This window comes from Aedes aegypti, chromosome 2 (assembly GCF_002204515.2).
Source record: "Aedes aegypti strain LVP_AGWG chromosome 2, AaegL5.0 Primary Assembly, whole genome shotgun sequence".
Lineage (NCBI taxonomy): Eukaryota > Metazoa > Arthropoda > Insecta > Diptera > Culicidae > Aedes > Aedes aegypti.
Window position 1 is genome coordinate 303,124,222 of NC_035108.1, and position 27,899 is coordinate 303,152,120.

At 37.2% G+C, this 27,899-nt stretch overlaps 1 protein-coding gene across 1 annotated transcript; it reads left to right on the forward strand.

Moving 5' to 3' along the window:
• Window positions 1-27,866, forward strand: LOC5574508 (BRCA2-interacting transcriptional repressor EMSY). The gene is made up of 5 exons (XM_001655108.2): window positions 1-465; window positions 554-728; window positions 11,378-11,738; window positions 12,308-15,143; window positions 23,823-27,866. Exons 1-5 carry the CDS (start codon window positions 405-407, stop codon window positions 24,257-24,259), a joined length of 3,870 nt encoding a protein of 1,289 aa, XP_001655158.2. The 5' UTR covers window positions 1-404; the 3' UTR covers window positions 24,260-27,866.
• The last annotated feature ends 33 nt before the right edge of the window (window positions 27,867-27,899 follow it).

Consider the following 27,899-nt stretch of genomic DNA (forward strand, 5'->3'; position numbering starts at 1 on the left):
AGCCAACGCGGGTTGCCATCGCTGAGAGTGGATGCTGCTTCGCGATCAAAATTTTGACGTCTCATAAACAGAAAAATGGAAGAGGACATATTATGCGAATGTTGAAGTTTTTTGTGTGAAATTCTTTTCCTGTTTGCGCGAGCTAAAAGTGAATTTTGAACAGCAGATTTGCAGCGCTGGTATTCGCCAATTGGAACGATTATGTGAACCGCAGGAGGGCAGTAGTCGATTGATGCCTGGCCGCGAGTGAAAAAAAATAGTGGACAGTGTTTGGGAAGAAGCGCCAGGTTTTTCTTATTTTTACCCACGGACACAAAGTTTGACTTTTCTCTCGGTGCGAAACGTTCTTGTGCAAAGGAAGAAAATACCTACGTGAAGACTCGCGTTTCCCCCGTTTGGGTAGGATGTGGCCAATCAAGCTGGACATGACCCGGGACGAGTGCCGAGGAGTCCTGCGGAGGCTTGGTAAGTAACGCTTCCCTTATTTTCCTCACGCTTATTTATTTCGCGTTTGCCCTCCAAAATTTTGATTTTGCTTCTCTTCCCCGCACAGAATTGGAGTCCTATTCTAGTGTTATGAGTACATTTCGTGCGCAGGGAGGACTGTGCAAGGAAAAAGCGCGAATTCTGGAGGATTTGCGGAAGCTGCTGCACATCTCGCAGGATCGGCACAAGGCCGAAGCGCGCCGGGTGGCCAACGATGAGCGGCTAACGACGGTGGCCGAAATGTAAGTATCCAGTGCGAAGTTTGTTTCCGCTCTCGACAAAATGTGTGAAAAAAGCATACTCAAGGACGCGTACGGAATGGGGTTTATTGTTTGTTATTATTATTTTTTGTTTATCATAAAACATGAACCCAAACTTTTATCTTGTTTATGTACTTATGTATTCAAATATTATATGGTATGAATTGTTGGTAAGTTGTTGGAAGTGCGGTAATACAAATTAGTGCAGATCATAAAATACACGATAAAGGAGACTTCACTCAAAATTTGAGTACTATTCGCTATGGGTAAGCCATACAGTGACGAACAAAACTACAAAACCACTCCCATTAGAATATCACAGAAACGCTGAATAATTAATGCTATGTTTTGATTGATTGCCATTGTGATTTTATGTCATTCACTCATTTATTGTAATTTAAAACTTTGTGAAATAAGTTAAGCATATTTTCTCAATCCGACGTACACTCCTGTGCAAAAGTTTGGGTTCACCCCCTCAAAATCATACAAAAGTGCTCTGTCCATGTCTCTGTGATTACACGTCCAATTGAAACTCTTTAAGCCGCATTCGAAAGGCAAAGATTTATCTTACTTCGTATGTATTTTTCCAAAAACATGTTTTAAATTGTGTATACTAAATTTTTATAAAATTTGTTACATTTTTCAAAAAAACACCCTGAATAAGCATATTTCTTCAGCATTGGGTCGACCAAAATTTTCAATTCAAGTGTCATTAGAATCGTAATCTTATATTCTTTGAAGAGACCCCACGAAATTTTGGCGGAAAAATCTGGAAAGTATTCAAAACCAATGAAACAGTCAGTCAAGTCATCGTGCAAAAGTTTGGATTCACTCCCCAGTATGATGCAAATCGTGCAAAAGTTTGGGTTCACCTGAGCCGCACGCACATCATTTTTGTCAATATCTCTGGCATTTTTCAACCGATTTTAAAAGTTTTAAGCTTTTTTGAGCGCAAATAATGGCGCGTACAAGATTGGTTTGAGATTTCACAGATTTAAGTAGGTTCAGGTGAACCCAAAGTTTTGCACGATGACTTGTCTGACTGTTTCATTGATTTTGAATACTTTTCAGATTTTTCCGCAAAAATTTCATGAGTGCTCTTCAAAGTATATAAGATTACGATTCTAATGACACCTTGTTTTAAAATTTTTGTCGATTCAATGCTGAGAAAATTAGCTATGTTTTTACAGTGTGTTTTCTGAAAAATGTCACAACTTTAAGTACAAATTTAGTATACAAAGTTCAAAGAATGTTTTTGGAAAAATACATACGAAGTAAAGTAACTCTTTGCGTTTAGAATACGGCTTATAAGCGATTTCTTCACCACCGCTTAGGCATTAAACCTGGTTTAATCGTATGGGTAAACCTGGTTTACGGCTTAAGCGAAGGTGAAGAAATCGGCCCTTAGAGAGTTTCAATTGGACGTGTAATCACAGAGATATGGACTGAACACTTTTGCATGTTTTTTAAGGGGTGAACCCAAACTTATGCACGGTAGTGTATATGCATTATTATTATTAACTTTATTAACGAGATTTGCAGCCCGATGCTGGCTCATCTCGGTCTATATTATGCAAATACAGTAAGGATCCGATTTTGTCAGCCCCTCGATGAATTTTAGGCTGACAAAATGGGGAACCTGACAAAATCGGGTCATTTTATTTTGTTCCTGTTTTTTTTTTCTCAAATTTTGAAGTGTTACATGGTTACATGAACTTTTAAGAAGGCGATGGACATGGGCTTAGCCAATTTTATTTTTATCAGGGGCTCCCCCTCTCTTATATTGGTAATATCGATTTTTAACACTTAATAAAAGGCATTGACATTGCCCTCTCTGGCTACACCCTTGCGTGCATGACATCAAACATCATCATCAATTTTAATGTAAACGTGGTGAAACATGACCATAACAATTTTTTGACAAATTTAAAATAGGTTGACAAAATCGGGTCAAAAAGCTGACAAAATCGGGGACAGATAAAATCGGGGGCTGACAAAATCGGGTCAGTACTGTATAAGCAAATCGAGATTTACTATGCTTGTGCTTCCAATCTAACAAAATGAATTTTAGACTAATAAACTTTATATGAAAAGAGCAGAAATAAAATGCACGAAAAGTAGTACATATCTATGTAAAGTCTCTATTTTATTTTAAATGATCTTTTGAGTTACTTTCTTGATCTGCTTTAAAATATTATTTCAAAATTTTTCGACATTTTTCCAAGAAACCCTACAAAAACTCCGCCGTTTTGAATATTTATTCATGATTACTCTCAGGATTTTTTCCAAAAATCTTCCAAGCATTATTCCATGAAATGCATTATATTTTTATTTCAAGAATTCCTCGAAAAAAATTGACCTGGGATTCCTCATTAAGCTTCTCCAGAAATTTCTCCAATATTTCATCAAAATATTGCTGCTGCGGTTCAAACATTTCTCTAATAATTTTTCGAACAAATCTGCCAAACCTTCATAGATTCTTCAAAATTATATAAAAGTAACAGATTATAACATTTATCGCTCCGATCATTTATAAATATTTTTTTCAAATATTCTGACCGAATTTCTTCAACTAATTTCTAAACTACAACTAACTTCTTTTTTCTTATCTTAGCAATTTATCAAAAATATTCTAGGGAGAATTGCATCAAAAATCTAAGAACTAAGAGTACTTAGGCGTACTTAGAACTCACACAAGTTCCATAATAGATTACCATTGGATTTTCTTTCGAAATTTCATGCGCATTTTAATAACAAAATACTTCAAAGCATTCTGAAAATTATGAATGAATTATTGGCGAAAATATTTGAACACTTTATTTATTTATTTCGTCAACCGACGTAGGCTAGTACATTTTCAGGGCTGTTACAACAGGCGCGAATTTCGCGATTCTCGCGGATTTCGCGATTTTCGCGGATTTGTAGCGGATTTGGCCAGCCAAGCGCGAAAATCGCGGTTGAATAAAATTCTGTCGCGAAAATCGCGGATTTCCCAAATCATGCAACAAAAATTGCAGTTATATACATACAGTCGTGATTTCATAATTAGAAAATTAATATTTAAAACAAAAAAAATCATGTCTCTTTTTGAGAGCACTAAAGTTCAGTTAGTATAGTCACTGATGTCGAAAATGTTGTTCAGGGAAATATAAAAAAACAGTAACATTTTATTTGTAAACCATTCTCATTTTATTTGAAGTCATATTTCTCGAGGGTCGCTAGGCAATCAAGAAAACGTGCTTCCCTAAATTCTTAATGACACTAATATATTTTTTTTATTTGTGTTTACGGCGATCGATAGGTTTTTGGTTAAATAGGTTAAACTGGAAATAGAAAATTTTCATTTCTTTCTCGTTAAAAATCTTAGAAATTGGCGCTCATTTGGCTTGGTTTTTCAAATATCTGAAATCAGACATGAATGAATATAATATGTCAAGACATTAAACCATATAGGAATTTGTGCGGATAATATGCGGACACTCTGGCTGAGTTTTGGCGCTGCAGTCATAGTTGGTTACCCTATGAAATCTTATCATCAATAGAAAAGTTTAAAACAATATATAGCTCCGCAGTCCAATTAGGAGTTTTGTCAGTGAAGAGCATTGTAAATCTAGAAGATAAAAATTACTTGAAGTTAATAGAAAGCAACACTGAAAATGGTATGTATAATTAATGCAATAGTGGATGTAAATATAACTAAATAAAGCCTTTTGCAGTTTAAGCTGATCACCATAAAACCGTTTTACGATCTGCTTTGAAAACCAGTACAACGATTGAATCACTACCACAACACACCAGTTAAAAAGTTAGCATCTGTTGAAATCGCCAAATTTTTAAATTTGTAACTCTGGAAGAATTTTTTTTTTTACTTAAACGTTTGTTTAACAGGCTCAAGCGGGTGGAAGAAATTGTTGAACGCCGATGAGTGAAGAAAAATTTAAACACACTTAGAAAAAATCATTGAAATTTATGTCATATATGCCCGACATATTGAAGCAAGTAAAATTAGGTAAACTTAAGTCACAAATGACGTAACTTTCCGTCATAGAGGACTAAAGATTATTCGAATCACACAAATTTTTTAGTCACGTTGGATGTAATTTAACAAGAATGACGTATTTTAATTTCTTATGCCATCAAACTTACGTTACGTACGTAATATTAGTTTCTTCTTAGTGTGCAGTACTATGACAAATTTAATGATAATAAAATTGAAGATAGTTAGAGTTCTCTATCAAAATTTCATGCGTTTTGCTCAAAGGAAACAATGTTTTAGCATGTTAAAGTTGAACATTCTATATGAAAATCGGCTTTCACTACTATTATTCTGAACACAACTGTATGTACCAGTGTTGCATTTGAACGTGATCAGTTTGCGTTCCAGTTCAATTTTTTGAAGGAGAGATCAAGTAGGCTTGAACATTGATCAGTTCAAAAATTTGAACTCAGAAGAGCTGAAAAGTGAACGCGAAAGGAAAATTGTTTCATGGCGGATTAAAAACAAATTTTTAAATTTAGAAAGATTTTTTGAAGCTGTGAGGGACATTTAAGGTTCCATACATTGTGCGTGATATGGACTCAACATAGTTTAAAGAAGTGTTTTTTTGGTTTTGTGCTTCAAAGTGCATTTTAAGGTGAACGGGCATGTATAGTCCAATGTACTGCCAATGACTAATGAATATTACTGAAAAAAATGTATTGCTGTTTGCATTTGAGATGCAAATGTTGAGTAAACGTCCTCCAAATGCGGTAACACAAAGTAATCAAAGGACACTTAGCAACGATTACATAAATCACCTCCGCCCTAGCAAGCAGTGTTGCCATATTATTTTCAAATTTCATCTGTGTTTTAGGTTGATAAAATCTTTTTTATCTTAAATCAACCTCCAAAAATCTTGGTAAAAATCTGTGTTGCGCAAAAATTTGAAATTTAACTTTTTTATTTCAAAAAGAACCTTTACAAACTAATTATGGCTGTTCTTGGCATGTCAACAATTTTTGATTTGAAGTTATTCTACTAAAACTAAGAAGAAAATGCATAATTGTTCCTAAAAATTAAAAATTCTAAAGTATCAAAAAAAAATAATGGCATTTTTTCTCAATATTTTCCACATCCATGTCCCAAACTTGTGTAATATCCTAAAATCTTTATCTAAAAAACCTGTGATCTTTGATCACAGATATTTGTAGGCAAGAACAAGTAATAATATGTGTAGTTACAGATAAATCTGTGTATGTGGCATCACTACTAGCAAGAAAAATCTATCTTTGACATCGCATTTCTTATGAATAATCTTACCGCGTTTGGTGTTTCCGCATTTGATATTTGCATTTCAAACGCACACAGAAATAACAATTTTCATAAAAACAAATTTGTTAAAAATATTAAATTATCACAACAATCTTAAGTATTTTTACCTCAAATTGATTGAATATTAAGACTTGAAGTTTTATAAAAATAAAAACAGTCCACATCTCATAAATAAAACAATATTTTTGCAACATTATTTTCTTAAATAATATGATGGTGTTTGCCTATCCGTGTATTGCATGAAAAAATACACTATTGACGATCTAATTTTATTAATGGCAATCTTTTCGCTCTCGATAACATAACCACTTAAAATATAGTGTGAACTTAGATGAGAGAAAATTGTAAAATTAATGTGTACGTTTTTCTTCTTAAGTTATAATTAATAACTTCATTTTGCATCTCCTATTGTATGCAAAGATCATATTGAATTGTGTTAAGTATAGTTGCAAACTAGGCCTCTTCTCTGCTTGTAGTGACGCTACCATTTATTGAATTGCACGATTTTCTACAAAAAAATATATTAAAATGTTGATGACAAATACATTTCGAGTGATATTGTTGAATACGATTTTTCCGATGTAAAACTCGAATTATTGGATTTTTCCACAACTTGTTTTGCTCAATGGTAGATACTTTAAGATAAGCGAAAATATTCACTTTAAGTACCATTAAAAACTAGTTTTTGATCATGCACGTTTTCGCATTTTTTTTTATAATGAATAGTAAAGATGTCAATGAAACAGATTTTTTTTCGGCGCGGATTGGTGTTTCTAGGCGCGGATCGAATTTCTCCAGTCGCGATTTTCGCGGATACAATTTTAAGATTTTTGTAACAGCCCTGCATTTTACATATACATATTTTTGTTTTATTTTTTAATACTAAAATTATGAAATTTATAAAAAAATATTGAAAAAGAAAGTGTAGTGTAAGTAATGTTAACCCGTTAACGCCCAAGGTATCTCACAATTGGAATTCAGCTCCGTTTTTGTTATTCATAGTCGTATTCCCATAAATTAAACCTTATTTTACCAAAAAAATTCCAGTCTATGGTGGGGATCCAAAAAATTCCAATTTTGCACACTTACACCCTTTATACCAAAAACAAAATAAAATCAACGTCAAATAGTTTGATTATAAAAAAAAGATTCTAAAAAGCTTGCCAGCTGATAATGAAAACATAAATATCATAATACTTTTTCTGGGTCAAGTTATACAATGTGGCTCGGATCTGACAGCGATCGAAATATATATTTGGCGATATCAAAATTTCGTTAGTGCTAATCAAAAGTTGTCCTTTAGTCCAATGACAGTCAAATATTGCACTCCAACTATTACATGCTTTACAGACGAGAATATTTGAAGCCAACATTATTCGTCTATAACGTTGAAGTTAATGCATCACTGATGCATTTAGTCTTATCCACCGATAGAACCGAATCCACGCGGTCCAAGATTTTTGACACTATAGCGGGCCAGAATACCTGGGGAGCATACGGAAGCGTGCCCGCTCAAATGTCGTCTTGGACCGAGTGAGTTCAGCAAGGGAGGCTCTTAACTGCTACCTCAACGTGTCGCTGATTCTAAAAAGCAAACAATCATACAAAAATACGACCAAACAATGGTGAAGGCGTAATCAATTTTCTCGAACATTCATTTTAGGAATTTAGTAGAATTTTCTGATTAAATTGGTAACAACGCACTGCAGTAGCGCGTAGTAAATAACTGCTTGCAAACATTATCTTTCAAGCGCATTTATTACCTGTAATTTTGCGAATAGTAATTTTTACTTTTCCATGTTAAGCCATAAAACTGGTTCTGGACTTAGGTTGGCGGCTATTCAATTTTATTCTCATTTGACAGCTGCCCTTCACCCTTGGAGTTGAATTCATGAATGGATCAGTCAATTTGTCGTTTTTTTCGTTCTTCACTCCCTTCAAAAAATCATCTTTTTCGTTCGACGGTTAGAAAACATGTGTTTTCTTCTTTTAGCCTTCAATAAATGGTGTCAAGGTTCATCTAAAAATGTAAGGAGCATTGCATCCGAAATAAGCGATTGTTGCTCGACTCGATAGTAAGTAGGTATCCATTGTTTTGATCTAGGCAGATCAATTTTTTATTTGTTGTTTCCTTGATGTTCCGCATATAAAAGAAATTCCCAGCTAATAAGTTTTTTTTTGCAAAGTTGATCATCGTTTTCGAAGATACCAAATTTTGCGCCATCATGAAAATGACTTTCGAACTAAGAAGGATTTAGGCGAATAGATTTCTTTAAATTTATTCAGTGGACTGATCTTCTTCTTCTTTCTGGTGTTACGTCCCAACTGGGACAAAGCCTGCTTCTCAGATTAGTGTTCTTATGAGCACTTCCACAGTTATTAACTGAGAGCTTTCTTTGCCGATTGACCATTTTCGCATATGTATATCGTGTGGCAGGTACGAAGATACTCTATGCCCTGGGAATCGAGAAAATTTCCTTTACGAAAAGATCCTCGACCAGCGGGATTCGAACCCACGACCCTCAGCATGGTCATGCTGAATAGCTGCGCGTTTACCGCTACGGCTATCTGGACCTGATGGACTGGACTGATATATAAGCGAATAAAATGTGTGCCCAGTAGTGCCATTTAGGTGATTTCCAAAGTAATTAGTTTTCAGGCGAATAGGTCTCATTTACTCACTTTGTCAAAAACACTAACTTTGTATCCAATCACTGGATTGATGTAATATATTATAAGCAAATAATATGTTTGTCTACTAGCGCCACCTTGGGAGAGTTTTTCAAACTACTATGTTTCTGGGCGAATAGATCCCATTTAGTTGAACACTTTTGTCGAAGACTCCAATTTCGAATCTCATCGCTGGACTGAGATATAAAAAAATATTTGACCGCTAGCGCCATATAGTGAAAGTTTTCCGAACTTATAAGTTTTCGGGTGAAAAGATATCATTCAGTTGAACACATTTGTCGAAGACACCAATGTTGTATCTCATCACTTAACATAGATATAAGGGATGGTACACAAATTATGTCACGCTAAATTTCAACTTTTTTGACCCCCCCCCCCTTTGTCAAGTTTTTTGTATGAGTTCTCCAAAATGTTTGTAAGGCTTGTCACGCTTGGCTTGACGCCCCATCACCCCCCCCCCCCCCCCTGGAGCGTGACGTAATTTGTGCATGATCCCTAAACAATCAAAATGCTCGACCATTAGCGCCATCTTTGGAGTGTTTTCCGAACTAATAAAGTTTTAGGCGAATACTGCCCATAAATGCATGTCAGTCCCATGTTTGCTGGGTTTCCTATGTACATGGGACAACTATGCGTTTATGGGCAGAATAGGTCTCATTCAGTTGATCAACTTTATCGAAGACACCAATTTTGTATCTCATAACTGCACTAAGATATAAGCAAATGATGTTTTGGCTCACTAGCACCATTTTGGGAGTGTTTTCAGAATCTATGAGGTTGTATGCAAATAGGTATTATTTAGTGGTTCAACTTTGTCGAAGACACCATTTTTGTATCTTATAACTGGACTAAGATATGACCAAATTAAGTTTCGACTCACTAGCGCCATCTTGGGAGTGTTTTCCAAATTTATAAGGTTCTATGCAAACAGGTATTATTTAGTTGTTCAACTTTGTCGAAGACACCAATTTTGTATCTCATCGCTGGACTAAGATATAAGAAAATAAAGTTTTGGCTCACTAGCGCCATCTTGGGAGCGTTTTCCGAATTTATAAGGTTCTATGCAAATAGGTAAAATTTAGTTGATCAACTTTGTCGAACACACCATTTTTGTATCTCATCGCTGGACTGAGATACAAACGAAGCAAATATTTGTACGTCGGAAAGTTGTTTCATATGTTGCTTATATATGCAACATTTGTTGGCGTCTGTGCGCCACCTGGTGAGTTAATTTTGAATTAAAATAGTTACCAAGTGGAAGTCAGCAGTCCTGTGATTAACTTTGCAGAAGACAGTTTCCAGTTAGGACGCTGGGCGGATATGGGTTAATGAGAAAAATGATTTCATCGCAGTAATACACGGCATGTCAGTGAAAAATAATACCTCCACTATTAGTACACTGTTCCTTTAGTTGCGGTATATTTTTAATTTGTGTTCCTATAGTTGCGGTATCCGTTGTTTTCTTATGGGATCCTCCACTATAGGAACACTTTACCGCAACTATTGGTACAAGTAAGAAAAGTTTTAGCAATTTTAGTGATATTTCATCAGTTTTGAAGCAATTGGAACGCTCTTTTCAACTATTCCGTGTATCAACAAGCCAATAGGTCGATTGGGAGTGTCAGTTCGGTGGCTAATATAATAAAATCAGTGAAAGCGGCACTACCGCAACTATAGGAACACCCACAACTAAGGGAACAATTACCCTATAAAAAAATATTTAATTGCATTTGTTACTGCTTCTAAGGTTCCTAATTCCGCTCACGGTAAACTGATTTCGTGACGAACTTACTAAAAATGCATTATTTCGATTTTTATTATTTAAACTGATAATTTTGTTATGATCGAACCATAGCTACTACTGCAATAAAGAAGGCTGTATACTAAAATCGACATTTATTTAAAACTAGTGGTCCCGGCAAACTTCGTCTTGCCATCAAGTAGGCTGTTGAAAAACGCCATGAAACGTCCCATGCAAAATTATTGTTCCGTTCAGTTTCGTTTTTTCGACTTTCCCGGTGAATATTCTGAACTTTTTACACACACAAACACGTCGGAACACTTCACGAACACTTTAGCGAAATAATGGTCAAAATCTGGTGGCCCGTTCGTAAGCCATTTCGTGACATACAAACACCACTCCATTTTTATTTATATAGATTTTGTTTATTTTTTGGCATGAGCGGTTATTGATACACTCAAAAATACATAGTGTTCCAATAACCGCTCACGAGGTAGTGTGTTTTCAATATAAAGAAATATTTTATCAAATGAAAATAATGTCAGACGACTGTCGAATGTAGTTAATATTGCTAGGATATATCCGTGCGAAAAATATTGGTTTTGACACGAAAAATCAATTTTTACACTAGTGAGCGGATATAGGGTCATGAGCGGATACTGGTGCACTGATGGTATCTCATTCAAAAATTCAATTCAAATACGCCAGCTAACATAACAACTACATGTGCTGAAATGACCAGAGGGGTTTTTTTTCATCCTGAGCCAAAATTATGAGGAGTGCGTCATGGAGTTCTACAACTTTATTTCTCTCCCATACTATGTTGGGGCAGTCTATATGTTGCGATGTGCGCTAACGTTGCATTTATTGTTTTTCCTCTTTTTCCAGAATATCTGGTCCAAACAGCGTCCAGGATTGGTGTCGAGAAGGTCGTCGCACGTTTCCGATCCTTCCTCGAACGGCTCCATATACAGCTCTGACATATATAGCCAACACCGTTTGTGAGCAGATCACCAGGGAGAATGCTAAATTACCCCACCCCTTTGAAACATCTCAAAATAGGCTCCAAAAGGAGCAAGAGGAAGAAAAGCAGAAAGCACTGGAACAGCAAAAGGTACAGGAACAGAATGTACCGCAACCAACTCCACCAAAAACGGAAGTGGAACCACAGATTGGTGCAGCAGCAGTTACGGCACAGGAATCAGTGAAGGAGATTCCACCACCACCGCTGGTGGTCATGTTAGATCCTGTAAGAATAATGACAATGCGGATTTTTTTTGTCTCAAACACCAAAATATCGCTATAATCTTAATTTGGGGTTGCTGAATCCATTGTCGTTTTTAATCCTTTCTTTTCCACGACTATTGAAGGAAGTTGACAAAAAGTCAATTTCCAACGCCACTACATTTCGAATTCAATAAAGCTTTATTTAAGCTTTTATTTAATCATGATTTAAGTTTTAGGCATTTATGTTGGGTTCACATGACAACCTAATGTTGATACACATTAAATTATACCGTGAAGTCAATGACGAAACCCATATGGCTACCACACTCGATGTGGTTTTTCTTATTGCGCAAATCTGTAAATAAAACACACGACCTTGACGTGTAGATTTTTCTCAGTGTAAGCAGTATTAAAACCAGTATTGGTACAACTTTGGTGACCTTTAAACCTAAACTGTGACGTGCTGACAAAAAATCTGAGAACGGCATCAGGTTCAGCATTCTCAAATTTACTAAATATTGTTATTCTTGTTACAATGCGTAATCAGGCTAGTGTAAATGTTAGTGATGTACTTCTTTTCTTATTTTTCAGTTTGTTGAGGCTGCCAACAAAAGCTACATCAATAATGATTTAAAAAGGTCATACCCTGAGGAACCGATTCCAACGCCCAGTATAGCTAATACTGTCGAGGATGATTCTCCCCTAAAAAAGAAACCTCAATTATATCAAGAACTTCAAAAGCAAGAACCCTCATTTCACCCGCCTCCAATTGTTACTTTCCACACTCAACCTTATTCTCCGTTGCAATCTTTACCACAGCAGCAACTTCACTTTCCCCTCCCAAAACAACTTTTGTCTCCTAATAAGAGTCTACCATCTCCGACAAACTTTGGACCAGTTTTGGCAAACAACAACCTTAACATCAACACTAACAATAACAACATTTTAACCACCACTAAACCGACAAAGGCCAGCACTAAAAACACCGAAAGGCAACGGAAGACATCCGGATCATCTAGGAAGAATCAAAGTAAAGCTAAAACTCCATACCAGACGAAACAATCGGCCAAAGCGGACAAAAATATGGCTCAGCAACAACAGCAACCGCAACAGCCAATCCCGATTCAGTCAAAGATGCCGCCTGCTGGTAATAGTGGTAAAGGAGCTAACGTAAGCAGCCCACACTTGATTCACTCCTACGCGAGTCCACTGCTTCCTTACGAAATTCCTCCACATCCAGGAAGTCTCGAAATGTCACAGGAACCGTTACAGCTTCAGAAGCATCTCACTTCGAACATTGTCTATCAAACGCAGTCTTCAACTGGACAGCAAGCGGCGTACGGTGTCCTGCCGGGAATTCCGATCAAATCTCAACAGCCCACCAGTGGACCACCATACAACGTTCAACAACCACAGGGTCACCCGAATGCCAACATGCCTACGAGTGTTGTTTTTGACCAACAGCATATACTCCCATCATCTAAGAAGGACATACAATACAATCTTACCAAGCTTAATCCTACGAATGCAGTACCTTTGAAGAACAACGTGAACATACCATTGAAACCGGCAAGTCCTTCAATTATACCAGGAAAAGGCCATCCCCTGTTGAATTACCAGAAGAAATCCCCTTCAAAGAATGTATTGATTCCAACATCATCCGCAGCAGCTACCTTAGCCAGCTTGGGAATCCCCAAAACGATCCAGAGGAAGGATTCACTAAGCAAGTCTCGTGATTCTGATCTTATCGTCAATCCTGCTGACATACCCAACCCGAAGATCATTTTCTCCACATCGGCACCGGCCTCTCACCAAGATTCGTCCAGCAATATACCACCTGGAAATCAGATAACCATATTAGATCAAATAACGTTGCATCCACCGAACACGATAATCCAGGCGTCGACTTCCGGTGGGGTAACGATCATACCTTCATCGTCCCATACCTCAATCAGCCACATTACCCCCAATCCCCCAGCATTGCTCACGAACACGATGGCACTGAATGTGCCCATATCGAAACCGGTCGCTACCCCTGTTACACCCGTCGCTAACAAGGTGGTCACGTTGAAGGGACCCAATCTGGTAGGATTTACACCGGTCAAGAGTGGAAGCAAGTTGTCCGTACATAAGCTGCAGCTCATGCCGATTGGAGCAACCGGAGCCAAAAACAACGTTATCGTTTTACCGGCCAAAAGTACGAGCGGTGGCACTTTGAACCCAGGACAGAAGATAACCATCCCCAAGAGTGTGGTCGAAACGAATGCCAACATCTTGAGTCCGCCCAAAGTCATTGTCCAGCAACAACCGGATATCAACAATATTGTAGTACTGGACATTGGAGCAGACCAAAAGTTCAAAACAACCAGCAATTCGATGAACTTGCCGCATAAGCCACCACCTGCAAACAAATCCGTCATCACCGAAGATACGCCGGTCGATATAGTTGCCACACCCATCGATGTAGTCACAGGAGCAGTTAAACTGCAGGAACTCTCCAAAGGTTTCCTCTCGCCTGCTTCAACATCAACCTCGACTAGCTCGATCGCATCTTCGCTAACGGAAAAACTGGCTAAACCGATGGGAAAGTACAACAACAACGCAAATCTTACGAAGGCAACTAAATTCGAAGCAGACAGCACAGCACCCGGTCCATCCGTTACCGTCACCAAAAAATCCAAGGCAAACCATCAGGGACGGGCCACCACCGTACCTAATAGCAAAAGCAAATCAAAACCAACCCCTGCCCAAGCGAGTTCAACAACGGCCGGACGGACAGCAGGTTCTGCTACGATGAGTTCAACCGATTGGGAGCTCGAGCTTGATCAAGCCAATCAAGTTCACAACCTTAAATCCAACAATGTCATGCCGAAGACCACCCACAAATCCGCTCCCAAATCCAATCCTCCGGCAACACCCACCCCCATTGCCCCCAAACCGATCATTGCAACCACCCCCACTAGCAATATCCGCAAAGCAGTGCAACCCCTTTCGTCGAGCTCGATCAGCTCCACGTCTACACCGATCGCGGATAAGTCCGCAATCCCACTCGAGACGGCGAGGCTTCCTCTTCATCGACCGGCATCTACCACCGCCGTCTCAACGATACCCGCCGTAGCGTTACCCGTTGTCACGATGGCGGCAGCCACGCCCCCCAAAACCGTTATTTCCCTTCCAACCCTGCTGACGACGTCGCCGCCGAACGAACGGAGTGACGACACTTCCGCCACGGATTCGGCCGATGCCGAGGAGGATCCCGAGGTGGAGGAAGAAGAAGACGACGACGAGTGCGGAGCCATCGAGGAGGAGATGATCATCGACGAGGAGCACTTCAACGAGGTGATCGAGGAGGATCCGGACCCGGACGAGACATTTAACGAACAGGACATCCACGGCGAGCGGGTCGAGATCGTCAGCGTTGGTTACGGTGAGTGACAAATATTTAAATTGTTTAAATAATTTAGGCTTGTTTGGGATTGATTTCAAGGTAAATATGCGTAATATTTTGTATTATTCAATACCTATTTAATACCTGATTTGATATCGATTTCAGCATGCAAAGCCTACAGAAACCCCGATCAAACTCACAAAGTGTGGGAGCACTGGATACCTTTGCTGGATGTTTTATTCAAAATGTTCAGTTTGAATATAGTAAATATCTCCATCTTAGTTCGTTTTAAAAAAAAGTTTACTTTTTACTTTAGTCCATTATAAATAAAGTTAGCTTCTATTGCAATACATTTAAATGGAAAATCATCTACGATCTATTGAAACGTTTCGTAAAAGCTACAGAGAAATTCACATAGCTTTTACGTTTAACGCTGGTGGAACAGAACGTCATTCAATAGTTCACTGCCGATAAACGCATAATTGTCCCATGTGAATAGGAAATCCAGCAAACATGGGACTGACATCCATTTATGGGCAGTTCATGCGTTCAATATGTGCTACCTATGATTCACGTAAGTGCGATGGAAAAAAATCACGTATGTTTTCACGTTACAATGACGTTTGGATTATTTTGAGTGTATAACAATTCGTAAATTTGTTCTTTCGCTGATCTTTCCAGTTATACTTTCAGCATGAAATTGTTTGAAAATTCATCCGCAGAGATTATTCCAGGAAATTTACTGAAAAAGAGTTTTCGGATTCATAGTTTTGTTTTCCTAACATTCAACTGCCCCGCAAAACAATCTAAAACTGATTCCTGAAAGGTCTGAAAACCTTTGCCCTAATGGGCACACTCTTTGTCTTGCAGTTACCTATTGTAGCTTGTACCATATAAACCATATAAAGCAAAATCTTTTTAATGAAACTGTTTTCATTTGGTTAAAAAAAAACATGAATGAAAGATATTCTCAGTTCCTAAATTGATGCTCTTGGAAGCATTTCTGTAAACTCTGCTGATAGCAGTGTTGTGAAAAACTCAATTTCTCATAACTCACGCTTGAGATTTTTCACGCAACTCAGCAGTCAAAAAATCATGGATGAGTATGAATTCTATTGTAGACTCCACAGGAAACTCCTCCAGAAGTTCTCCTAGAGATTTGTCAAGAAATTGCTCTAGTGAATTCTCGAGGGATGCTTAAAGGACTACTTCTTGTCATTCCTCAAATCCAGTGATTTCTCAGACAATTGTACCAGTGTTTTCTACCAATTCTTTCATTGATTCCTCCAAACATTAATCCAGGAGATTTTCTAAAGATTCGTACAGGAATTGTTACAGAAAAACTTACAAAGGTTTAACCCAGAGTTTTTGAAAACTTTCGTCAAATATTTTTGTTTTCCTAGACATTTTATTCCCGGTGTTCCTATGACGATTTTTCCACTCTTAAAGTGATTCCTTCAAAAATCCCACACGTTTTTTCCCAGTAGATAATTGCTGCGAAAATCATTCAAAAACCCTTCCATGATGGTTTCGACAGATCCTTCAAATAATTATTTCACGTATTCTTACAAACGATTTTCCGAAAAAAAATTAAAAAAAAATCTTCAGAACTCTTCCTCATTAAGTTTTACCATCGAACGATTATGTTGAAGGTTTCTTTGATTTTTCAATAGATTCTTCAAAAAGTTCGCTTAAGTTCCTACCAGAATGTGCTACAGCAAGTATCCAATTAATTTCTTATGCCTGCCTATACATCTCCATTGATTCTGACCGAGGTTTCTCACTGATCCTCAGAGTTTTCAGAATAATCTTGCGGGATATTATTCAGGATCTCTTTTCCTTTTTTTTTTTTCAATTTAAGCAATTTATTTGAAGAATCCTCCAAAACAGTATTGTGCAAATATAGATAAAGGGTGTTCAATAAAACATGAGAATGATTTCAGTACCTTTCTGTAATTAAAGAGCGTATTTTTTTCTCCAAGAAAATTGCTCTCAGAACTCCCTAAAAATGGGTGGTTTGTTTCTTTTTGCTCGGGTGCTGTCAGTTCAATCGAAGATGGCGTCGAAACAGCAAGCACTCCGGGAGCGTGTTGTACGGTTCTACGGCTTTACCGTACGTGCCGAAAGAAAGGAATTCGACCAACTGGTCCTAGTGCCGTCTCATTGAGGATTTTTTCGGCTCCCTCAGTCCCCTAGTGTACAAAAACAATTGGCGGGCCAACGATACGAACCAGTTGGCCACGACGATCCGGAATTGTATCCAAAAGATGGACGTCAGTGCTGTTCAGCGCTCTTGTAGTTGCGATTAAGTTGCGTCGTACGGCTGATCCGGGCTCCTTCTCCAATTTTCTTATACTTTTTTTTTTTGAAGAACGAACATGTTTGCAATAAAAAATCCTGCATTTCCGTTATTATGGATAATATCAAATACCGTAAAGTGCCCTAATTCAGCGCAGTGCCTAATTCCGCGCATTTCATACAAAATTATTTATATATGGAAATACACATTAATATTTCAGCAACTTTTAATGCTATTCGAGGCTACTTTGATTAAGAATAAGTTTGAATCACAAATAAAAGCAAATAAGGCATTTTTTCGCGGCATAAAAAAATAATCAGTGAAGGCCCGTCGGAGTAGACGTTATTTTTCTAATTTTTTTAGCGTCCGCGCTAAGACTGTAGGACAACAACAAACGCGATTTCTTTATTAAAAATGTTTTATTTTTTATGCAATATTCCATGGAACTACTTGCTACAGATATGTTTCATGGTGCTTCTACGAAATCTTATCAAATATTAGCATAATTATTGAGTTTTATTCAAAAAAGTATTGCGCGGAATTAGGCCACGTCTTTTTTCATAATGCCCTAATTCCGCGCACCGTTCTTCAGACAAGTAAAACATGCTATATCCGTCTTCACATCTGTCTATTTCTCTGAAAAGTAACTTTATGCATACATACGTTTCATGTACAAGCGGAATATCGGGAAAACCCACTTAGGCAGCGTCCATAAATGACGTAGCATCTTTTGACCAATTTTTACCACCCCTTCCCCCTTCGTAGCTTATTTTCCCATACTTAATACATGGTTCGTAGCAAAATCGTAAACTCCCCCTCCCCCCTAAAATGAAACGTTATTTATGGACGGTCCCTTACAGGAAAAAATACCACGTGGCTTATGCACAGCCCCAACAAAATTCGTCATCAAACGTCAACATCCCACCGCAAAATCGCTAGTGTTTGGAGGGGATTTTAACCTCCAAATTCCCAAATAACCTCGAAATCATCACCTCCAAGTTAGTTCTAATAACCTCCGTTATATGAAATATGGTGGCGCGTCGATTGTCGCAAGTTTATCGTTAAACAGTCAATAGTCTATACACACTTAGATGTTTTTCACGAGCTCGGCTGTGCGGATCTCGGTTGAAATTAGCCGAGATTCGGCATTCTGAATTAAGTGTGTACATCTGTGCGCACAAAATTTACTTAGCATAATGAACCACACATAGCATTGGCAATGTATACTTGTTTATGATTCTTATTTATATTATACAATCCATAAAGAATTATTGTAAAAACAACATATCGTTCACATGTTCAACAGGTCATAATTTGTAGAAGACCCCACAAATTACGAAACACTCTCGGGAAATGATTCACGGAAACTTTACGATCTCTACATAATTTACTAAGCCTCCATACAAAAAGTATGATAATACGGGGGAGAGGGATTGAAAATGACCATATTTTGTGTGACGTAATTTATAGATGACCCTTAGGTTCTTCTGAGGTTTCTTTTTGCTTAAAAAAATAAGTTTCAGTTACCCGTGGCCATTTATTGATCTGCTTAAAACCCTTTGATTCCAAGCAATAATGCGAACTGGTCCTTGTATTATATGAACAGTGCAGTTTGCTACAAAGCAAAGCCATGCTGAAGGTGTCTGGGTTCGATTCCCGGTCGGTCCAGGATCTTTTCGTAGTAAAAATTTCCTTGACTTTCCTGGGCATGAGGTATCATCGTGCCTGCCACACGATATATACGAATGCAAAAATGGCAACTTTGACAAAGTAAGCTTCAGTTAATAACTGCTCATAAGAACACTAAGATGAGAAGCAGGCTCTGTCCCAGTGAGGACGTTAATACCAAGAAGAAGAAATGGGGGTTTTTTCTCGACCGAATTGTCTAAAACTATGCAATAAGAAGCATATTTAAGCCAAATATGAGCTCAGTAGATTTCGAAAGAGTATTTCATTTCTAAACTTTAATTCCAGTTCAGTGAATAAAATAATTAAATTGTTAGATTCTATGGGATAATTTCACAACATAAAATAGGGTGCTCATATCACCCCATCGACAGAAGAATCGACGAAAAATTCATTCGTGTTTTTTTTTTAAGACGACGGAAATCGTACGTATCTAGTGTATTGATCTAAAAATTTCAATTATTACGACTTTTCTTAAGATGGCCAAATTGCCCCACTTTCCCCTAGACGAAATTCACACGTACCAATGCCACGGTTATGGTTATTTTTATTTCATGTGATAGACAAAAAGTTAATAAAAAAACTGAACGTAGACTAAAAAGTTACGGTTCATACAAAACTCTACGTTTTCTCATACAAAAAGTGTTACGGAAGGGGAGGGGGTTAAAAATTTTAAATTTTAAGTGTTACGCAACTAATGGATTAATGTTGATTTCATTGTTTCATGAGTGCGCGGAATTAGGCATTCTTCTGCGCGGAATATGGAAAATCGTTTAGAAAATGCGCGGAATTAGGCAATTTCAACGAGTGAACTATTTCAAAAAAAATCACAATTGTAAATTATGAATACAGTCTAGTTTATATTTTTCCCATAATCTTGAATAGATTTGCTAGCGATCCACCCATAAAGCTTTTTTGTTGATGCAATACTAATTTTCAATTAACAAGGCAGCGTCCATTTATTACGTAACGCTAAAATTGAAAATGTTCGACCCCCTCCCCCCCGTCCGTAACGCTTTTTGTATGAGAATTTTTAAATTTTTGTACGAGCCGTAACGCTTGAGCCTACTCCCCCCCTTCCCCTAGAGCGTTACGTAATTTGTGGATGCCGCCCAATTTGAATCATTTTATTCCTAAACTGCGCTGAATTATGGCACTTTACGGTACCCGTTAATATCGATATTATCGTATCTATTTAATCGATACGATATCTGATATGTATCTCTGGGCCTGATATTTTCCGATATCGAACCGATAAATCCTCATAGTGCACAGCCCTACTCCAAAACTTCTTCAAAAGTTCATAAGGCGGCGTCCATTTATTACGTAACGCTAAAATTGGAAATTTTTGACCCTCTCCCCCCCCCCTCCGTAACACTTTTTGTATGAAAATTTTTAAATTTTTGTATGAGCCGTAACGCTTGAGCCTACTCCCCCCCTCCCCCTAGAGCGTTACGTAATTTGTGGATGCCGCCTAACTTGCTTCAGATGACAACGAGGACCTTACAAATAGCAGTGGGGGTTTTCTCGAGATTTCTAAAATATTTCTGTAGTAATTTCTTGAGCTATCCCTTAAAATTACTTCTTGTATTCTTGAAAGTATCATGAGCGAAGATCTTGGAGAAGTTTCTAGGGAAATCCGTGGATAAATAGTTAGATACAACTTTTCCTGAAATTACCTCAAATGAAATTCCTGAAAAAAACCTTTAATTTGTATCTGGCGAGATACCTCCAAAGAAACTCCAAAGAAGTTGTGCTTTCGGAGAAATGTCTGCGATTGCGATTATCTTTATTACAAGGCTGGTAGCGAGTCACTTTTTAGTGACTTGGTCACTTTTTTGAGGCCAGTCACTTTAAAGTCTCTTTTTTGAAGCCATTTCAACTAAAGTCACTTTTTTCGTCAATAAGTCACTTTTTTCAACTATTTTGAGCTAATTTTTCGAGAGAAAATTTTGAATCGGCCTTCTTAATTTAGGCTAAGTTTTAAGTTAGCAACTGCACCCTAGGGTGTCTACTACCTAAAAAATCCTGGAAAACCTGGAATTATCAGGGAATTTTATTCAACCTGGAAAAAAACCTGGAATTATCAGAGGATTTCGGCTATACGCAGGAAAAAACCTCGAACCAGTAATTATTATGGCAGAATATGTCCTTTTTGTAACACAACATTTCTTCAATCAAAAAAAATTTCGGCTGCGCCGCTGTTACAACTTGAAGTATTCAGTCAATTCACTTTAAATTATTTTTAATATTCCGAATAACTTGTTTAAATATGGTAGTAGGACTTAGGATTGCTAAAATGGGAGAGGCAAATACGATTCCCAGTTCTAGTTGGGTATATTTCATGAGCATATGAAATAAATAATATTTGTAGGAAAAGATTAAAGCTAGTAAAAATAGTATATTTTCAGGTAAGCAGATCTTTTTTAAAGGCTTGGATACTATTTCAATGCATATCTCAAAAAGTGTTTTTTTAGTTAAGGTCTCTAAAGACATTATAATCAATATGGTATCTAAAGTCACTTATTTGCCATAACCCTCTCTTTCCCATGGTAGCTCTAGAGCTCAATTATTTTTGACGAACTTGAGGCAAACCGAACCGGAGGAATACTATGCGTTAGTTTCTACAGTCAACTCTCCATATCTCGATATTGAAGGGGTTATCGAGTAAGGGAGGTATCGAATTATGGAAAACAAAACCAGTGCAAATGCGATCCGAGGGACCATCGCAGTAGCCATGAAAACCAACTTTTACTGTGGTTCTCTAACGCGATATCGAGATACGAAATATCGAGTAAGGGAGAGTTAACAGTAGATTATGATTCTATACTTATCAAATTAATCCAAAAGTCAACTAACTTTTTGAATAGTAAAACTATTGGTAAGCAATCAGTTTACTATTGTAAAACAACCAACAAATTTTAAACTGATTTTGAAAAAAGTAGACCCTTTGAAATATTGTTTTTTGAATTACCTTTTATAAAAACGCTTTTTTATAAAGAAACTGGCGATTAAAATCGTCGGAAATAGATGGTTAATCTGCTTGCAATAAATTCTGGTGTAACATTCTAGAGGCTCCAGAGAAACCTTCAGAGACTATTACGTAACTATTTATCCAGAGATTCCTTCTGGAATGCTTTCAAGAACTCCACCAGGTATGCCACCAGCAATTTTTCAATAGAAGCTCAGAGGAATTTCTTCTCAATTTTATACTAAAAATTTTAGAGCATTCCCACGCTAATACCTCCAGTAATTTTCACAGAGATTACTCTGAAGAAAAAATCTCAGTATTTCCTCCAGATCACTGATTCTTTCACAGATTTTTTCAATCGCTACTTCTAGGATTCTTCCCGCATGCCCTACAGAAGTTTTTACCCAAAGGTTTATTATAGAGTTTTCGAAAAAAATCGACATTTTTACAAGAAACCCTACAATAATTCTTACGCATTTTTCATTTAATCCAGGCCTTTTTATAAGGATTCTCTCAAAAATTCATCCATAATTTCTCTCCGGAATTTTTCAAAACTTACTTAAGGTATTATTGGATAAAATCTTTTCCAAGAATTGCATCTGGGATTCCTCATTAGATTCCTCTAGAAATTTGTCCAGCATTTCTTCAAAATATTATTACTGCGGCTCAAACACTTTACTGATATTTTTTCAAATACAAGACCTGCATAGATTCTTTAAAATTTCATCCGAGGTTCCACACTAGTTAATACTACAGCAATTCTTCCAGTTATTGCTCCGACCATTGATGGATTAATATGCTTTTATTATCATAGCAATTTATCTATAAATATATTCATCAAGAATTCGAGAGATCTTTCAGTTATCCTTGTAGGTATTCATCATTACAACTCACACAAGTTTCATCAGAAATTACACTAGGATTTATTTAGAAATTCTTCGTCAATTTTTCAAAATTTCTCACAAAAAATATGATATTTTTTTAATTTCTTTTTTCGTTCGTGGTTTTCCTTTAAAAAAAACAGATTGAATACATGAAGGTATATAATTTACGGCAAAACGAAAAGTTACTTGTCGTAATTTTACGAGGAAGTCTTAGAATGTGAATACTTTCCATTAAACTTACTGATGAAAAATTTCTTCCTTAGTCGGCGTTTAAAGGACGCGATTTAAGCAGTATTCCAATCAAATTCAATCTTCTGTCATCATTTTTTATTTGAAATATCGATTAATGGATAAACATATTGACCTTATTAGGTAGAAGAGCTGGAGTTTAAATGGAAATGTGAAATGACAAAAAATTTAATTTTACTAAAATTCTTATTAAAATTTACAATATAAAATATTGTGGTAATATAAAAGACACAACATTTTGAAAATATTAAAAATCTACTAAAAAGGATTTTTTACGTAAATATAAACTACCCTGTTTTAAAAAATTCTAGGCAATATCTTGTAAATTTGGAAGCACAATAAAAATTTCCAAATATGGTACTCAACTAGACCTACTACCTGCAGAAGATCATATGAAATATTCCCTATAATGATTGATATTGATCGTAAAACAGTATACTAGAATTGAAATAAAATTGATTACGGCTTGCTTTTCAAGTCACTTTTAGTCACTTTTTCGAGAATAGAAAGTTACTTTTTAGTCACTTATTTCTCAAATTTGATCACTAAAATAACTTTTTTTGGTACCAATTCTTGCTACCAGCCCTGTTATTACGCATCTAATCGAACGTTTCCCTATATTTTTGCAGACACATCGCGGGCGTTGATCGCCGATCTCGAAGGAGCGGACGGAGTTGGCAGTCCGGTAATTGTCCAGGAAGGCCGCACTATCGTGTATGACAAGGCCGGCAACGGCAACGTAGAAATCAACCCATCTAGTATGAACTTTGAGCAGTACATCGAGGAAGCGGGCGAAACCGATGGCGACGGCGAACACATTGAAGTCGATGCGAGGAGAACCGCCTTGCCCGGAGCGGTAATGGCCGGCAGCAATAGCAGCAACAAGAACATCATGTTCGAAATGATGGAAATTGATGCTGACGGAAATAAGCATACGCGAACGGTGTCGTACGAAGAGGCACTGGCCGAAGGGCAGATAATGGTCGCCTCAGAAGAACCGATCAAGGGTAGCACGTCAGGAACAACGGGGACAGTGGCCAAGGGTAGGACGAAACCAACGTCTTAAGTCGGGGCCTTTGGGATGTTACATACGCATTACTAGGTAATTATTCATCATCAAGAGAGCAGGCCATATATATGTTAAACTGATGCAGACAGCGTATATTCCTTGCCACCGGTGCAAGGTCGGGGTTATATTTATTTTAGCATACGTCTAAGCAGCATCGGTCACCTCTGATAAAAAAGAAGCATATGTTTTGCTTGAATCTATTCGAACGAACTCCAAAATTTACAACCCTTATTGAGAACCGACACAGAGAATATCTTGTTATAATGAATAGTGTTGAGTATATTTCTACAGCCGGTTTAGGTTTCTTTTTTACAAACTGATAAACAATTGTGGCGTGTGTCCTATATGACTACTTATAGTTATTATTTCTCTAATACGTATTCAGTTTGAGAGCTTTGCTTGATAGACGTTAAGGATTAAATTTGTTTAAGAAAATGGTAAAACAAAATATTGCACAGAAGTTCTGGTGACAAGTTGTTAAGTTTTTAAAACGACGGAAAATATAAAGAATTTTGCTATTATTAATGCGATACTTTAATAAGGCAAACAATGCAAATTTTATTGATTTGTTATTTTCGTTTCCGTGTTAAACAGACTTTATACTCTTTAAAAAAACTTTATTTTTTGGTTCGTGAGATTGCAGGAATGTTTCCTTTTCGGTAATTAAGGCGAAAGAGGTTGCGATCCCCAAAGAAGCTGCATCGCGTGCTACGTCATGGCTGAATGTGGCCCCTTAAGATTCTCAATCGCGACACATTGCGATCAATTACATCCGGATCCGTTCTGAACTTGCCAAACCTGAAAGCTTTCCAATCGCTAGATCTCAAACGGGAATCGTTCTAGGGTGTTACAACAGTTAAATTTCCCTACTCGTTTTCTCCTGCAGTGGTTTTGTATTTTTCTGAAGATCGCATCGAAATCGCAAACTATTAGGGGTTGATTTTGTTTTTCTATCCTCCATTAAACTGTAAAATTCAACTCGAAAAAGTAATCAAAAGTTATGGTGGTTAAATTTTATATCTAGCAACAAGTGTTAGTTATAGATGATCAGATAGATCAATTACAATTTTCACAAACAAATATCCTGCTTATGAATATTCGACGTTTGTTACATGGCGTAATCTATGATGGAATCGATCACTTGCTTCTAACGCAAATTGAAGGCATTATTCCGTGTTTTTAAGTCTAGCAGACTCGTAGTTCTTCAATGAAACTAGAATATTGCAGAGTATATCTTGAGATCACCACTACAGTGCAGACAGAATCGCTAATCGACCACTATTTGATTGATGGAACCCATTTCTCCAAGACAATCGACGTCAGAACCTATCGTGGCGCTAAAAAGACTTCGACCGCTGGTGATGGTGAAATTGCGTCAAAAACTATCCGTCGTCAACGATGTACGGCACCGACGCCCGCCACGGACGTTACAATCTTCCGCGACTGAAACAATCGCGAGCTGAAATGTACAGGGATAAGGATGGGCGTTTGGTGATCGAAAGGTAAAAGCAGCACTATGTTGAACACTTGAATGGTGCAGAGGTTAACGGCACAGAGGGTTATGACAGCGATGGTGATGGTTAACTCAGCACAACGGACAGAGAAAACCACCCACCTCCCAAAAAGGTTGGTCTCTTGCATACTCCGGCTAGGTATTATCGTAAGGGGTGGTACATTAATTGAGTTAGGAATTATGGGGGGAGGGGTGTTTGAGATTTCTTACGTGTCATACAAATTATTTTCGATTTTCATACAAAAAATCTAATCTTGGGGGGAGGTGGGGTTAAAAAATCATTAAAATTCTGTTACGTAATTAATGGACCATCCCTGAACGCCGCCAACAAAGTGCTATTCCAGTTTACCTTTAGTCGGCTATCACCTATAGCAATAGTTCTTGGCAAATTATCAAGCAGATTTTATTAACGGCTCGTTCCACAAAGGATCAAATCTTTTCCTTGCGGAAATTCTTTCACAAACGTCGCAAGTACCAGTTCGTTCGAATCTAGACGGGAATTACGACATGAATATGGGCCCTCGTGTCTGTTGTTCAATATTGGACTGAAAGTTATCATACGGCGAGCCGGGCATAACATCCAGGTATTATTTTTACGAAATCCTATCAGTTGTTTGCTTCTCAGAAAAATATCGTAGTGAAAAGAAAATTGTAAAAGTTTCATTAAGATTTGAACATATTCCAATCCTCTGGAATTTTTTGATTGTTCATATGGAAAACGAGTTTGGAAACTTCACACCCCATTTTCTCAATGCCTGCTTTTTACAGATGGGACTGACTTGCGATTCACTACAGTACACTTAGTCGTAATCTTAAAAACATGAATGTTATAAAGCTTGGCGATGGTTTCCAACAATCTTCTTAATAAATATGTGATCATTTGATACTCCAACACCCTACTTCTTATATAGATTTCATAGAACGCGTGCATGGCAGCTTCACGGGATTCGCAACCCATTTGGAATGATTGCGCGTTGAAATAGTGTAACATGTTGAAAGAATTTAGCTAAGGCGAAAACTCAATTGTAAATTTGCATGTACATAGTAGTGAAAATATAAGCATCAAGGTAGTTTAACAGAAAGTTGTAGCTAAGCGCAATACATACACACCCCTAGATGTCAAGTGCATATACATATTAGTCTAGGTATTCAGTAGTGCAGAGAACCCCACGCTCACGCATTATGATAATTTAATTAGGCGAAACCGGAATTCAAAAAGTATATGCTTGTGTCAGTTTTTCGAACGTTGTCGGTTGTAATAGCGAAAAATCTCATACAAAATATAAATACACCTAGTTACAGAAAATGTCTGCGTCGATTGATTTCTTTTTACACTTCACGCACATCCCTCGGGCTCTGACCGAGGCTCGAGACAAAATTCATAACTTCTAGGCATAATTGATTCGTTGTGATTGCGCGAAGATTCTTTTACGTTGCGTAGAGTAGCGAAAACCTGTCGAAACACATAAGCTACGAAATTTTGTGCAGGAGACAAAATCCCAAACCACATTGGGCGTACAATTTAGGCAATGAGGGTATAGCTTCCTCGCAGTGAAATATATAAGGTTTGAACATAAGTGAGGAACGACAAATATGTACACATGTTTTTATATAACGATAAGCTCTTTAGATGTAAGAAAAGTTTTAATTTTTCACACAGTAGAAGACAAAAAGATCATCATCTATTTTTGCTTCAACCATCCCCATACCAATAGCAAAAGTTGTACAATAGCGAAAAATGCGAATCATATTTTCAAAATCAAAACTTTTGGGAACCAGCATAGAATAGTTTCCGAATGAGAAACACCGTTTGATGCCACGAAATAAAACAAAAAACAACAAAAGGTGATACAGCGAAATGAGCTCACCAACGTGTTACAAAATAAAAGAACTCCCAAAAACAAAACAATGAAAGCAAAAGCATTATAAAGTAATTTTGAAAACAATATTTATATATTGCGACAAAACTCTACAAGCAGCGGGTGGATGATCAAAAGATGTATGAAAACATTGTAGCAGAGAGGCAAGTGGATATTATTGTACATTTGATTGATCTTTTTGAAAAGAAATAAAATTTTAACTAATGATAAACTGCGGGTTTGTTTTACTGGTTATTGAAGAAGC

Bases quoted from the DNA above. Each gene is read 5' to 3' on its own strand.
- LOC5574508 (XM_001655108.2), top strand. From the start codon at position 405: ATGTGGCCAATCAAGCTGGACATGACCCGGGACGAGTGCCGAGGAGTC. The intron at 729-11,377 runs GTAAGTATCCAG...CTCTTTTTCCAG, and splicing joins CTAACGACGGTGGCCGAAAT to AATATCTGGTCCAAACAGCG. The intron at 15,144-23,822 runs GTGAGTGACAAA...ATATTTTTGCAG, and splicing joins GATCGTCAGCGTTGGTTACG to ACACATCGCGGGCGTTGATC.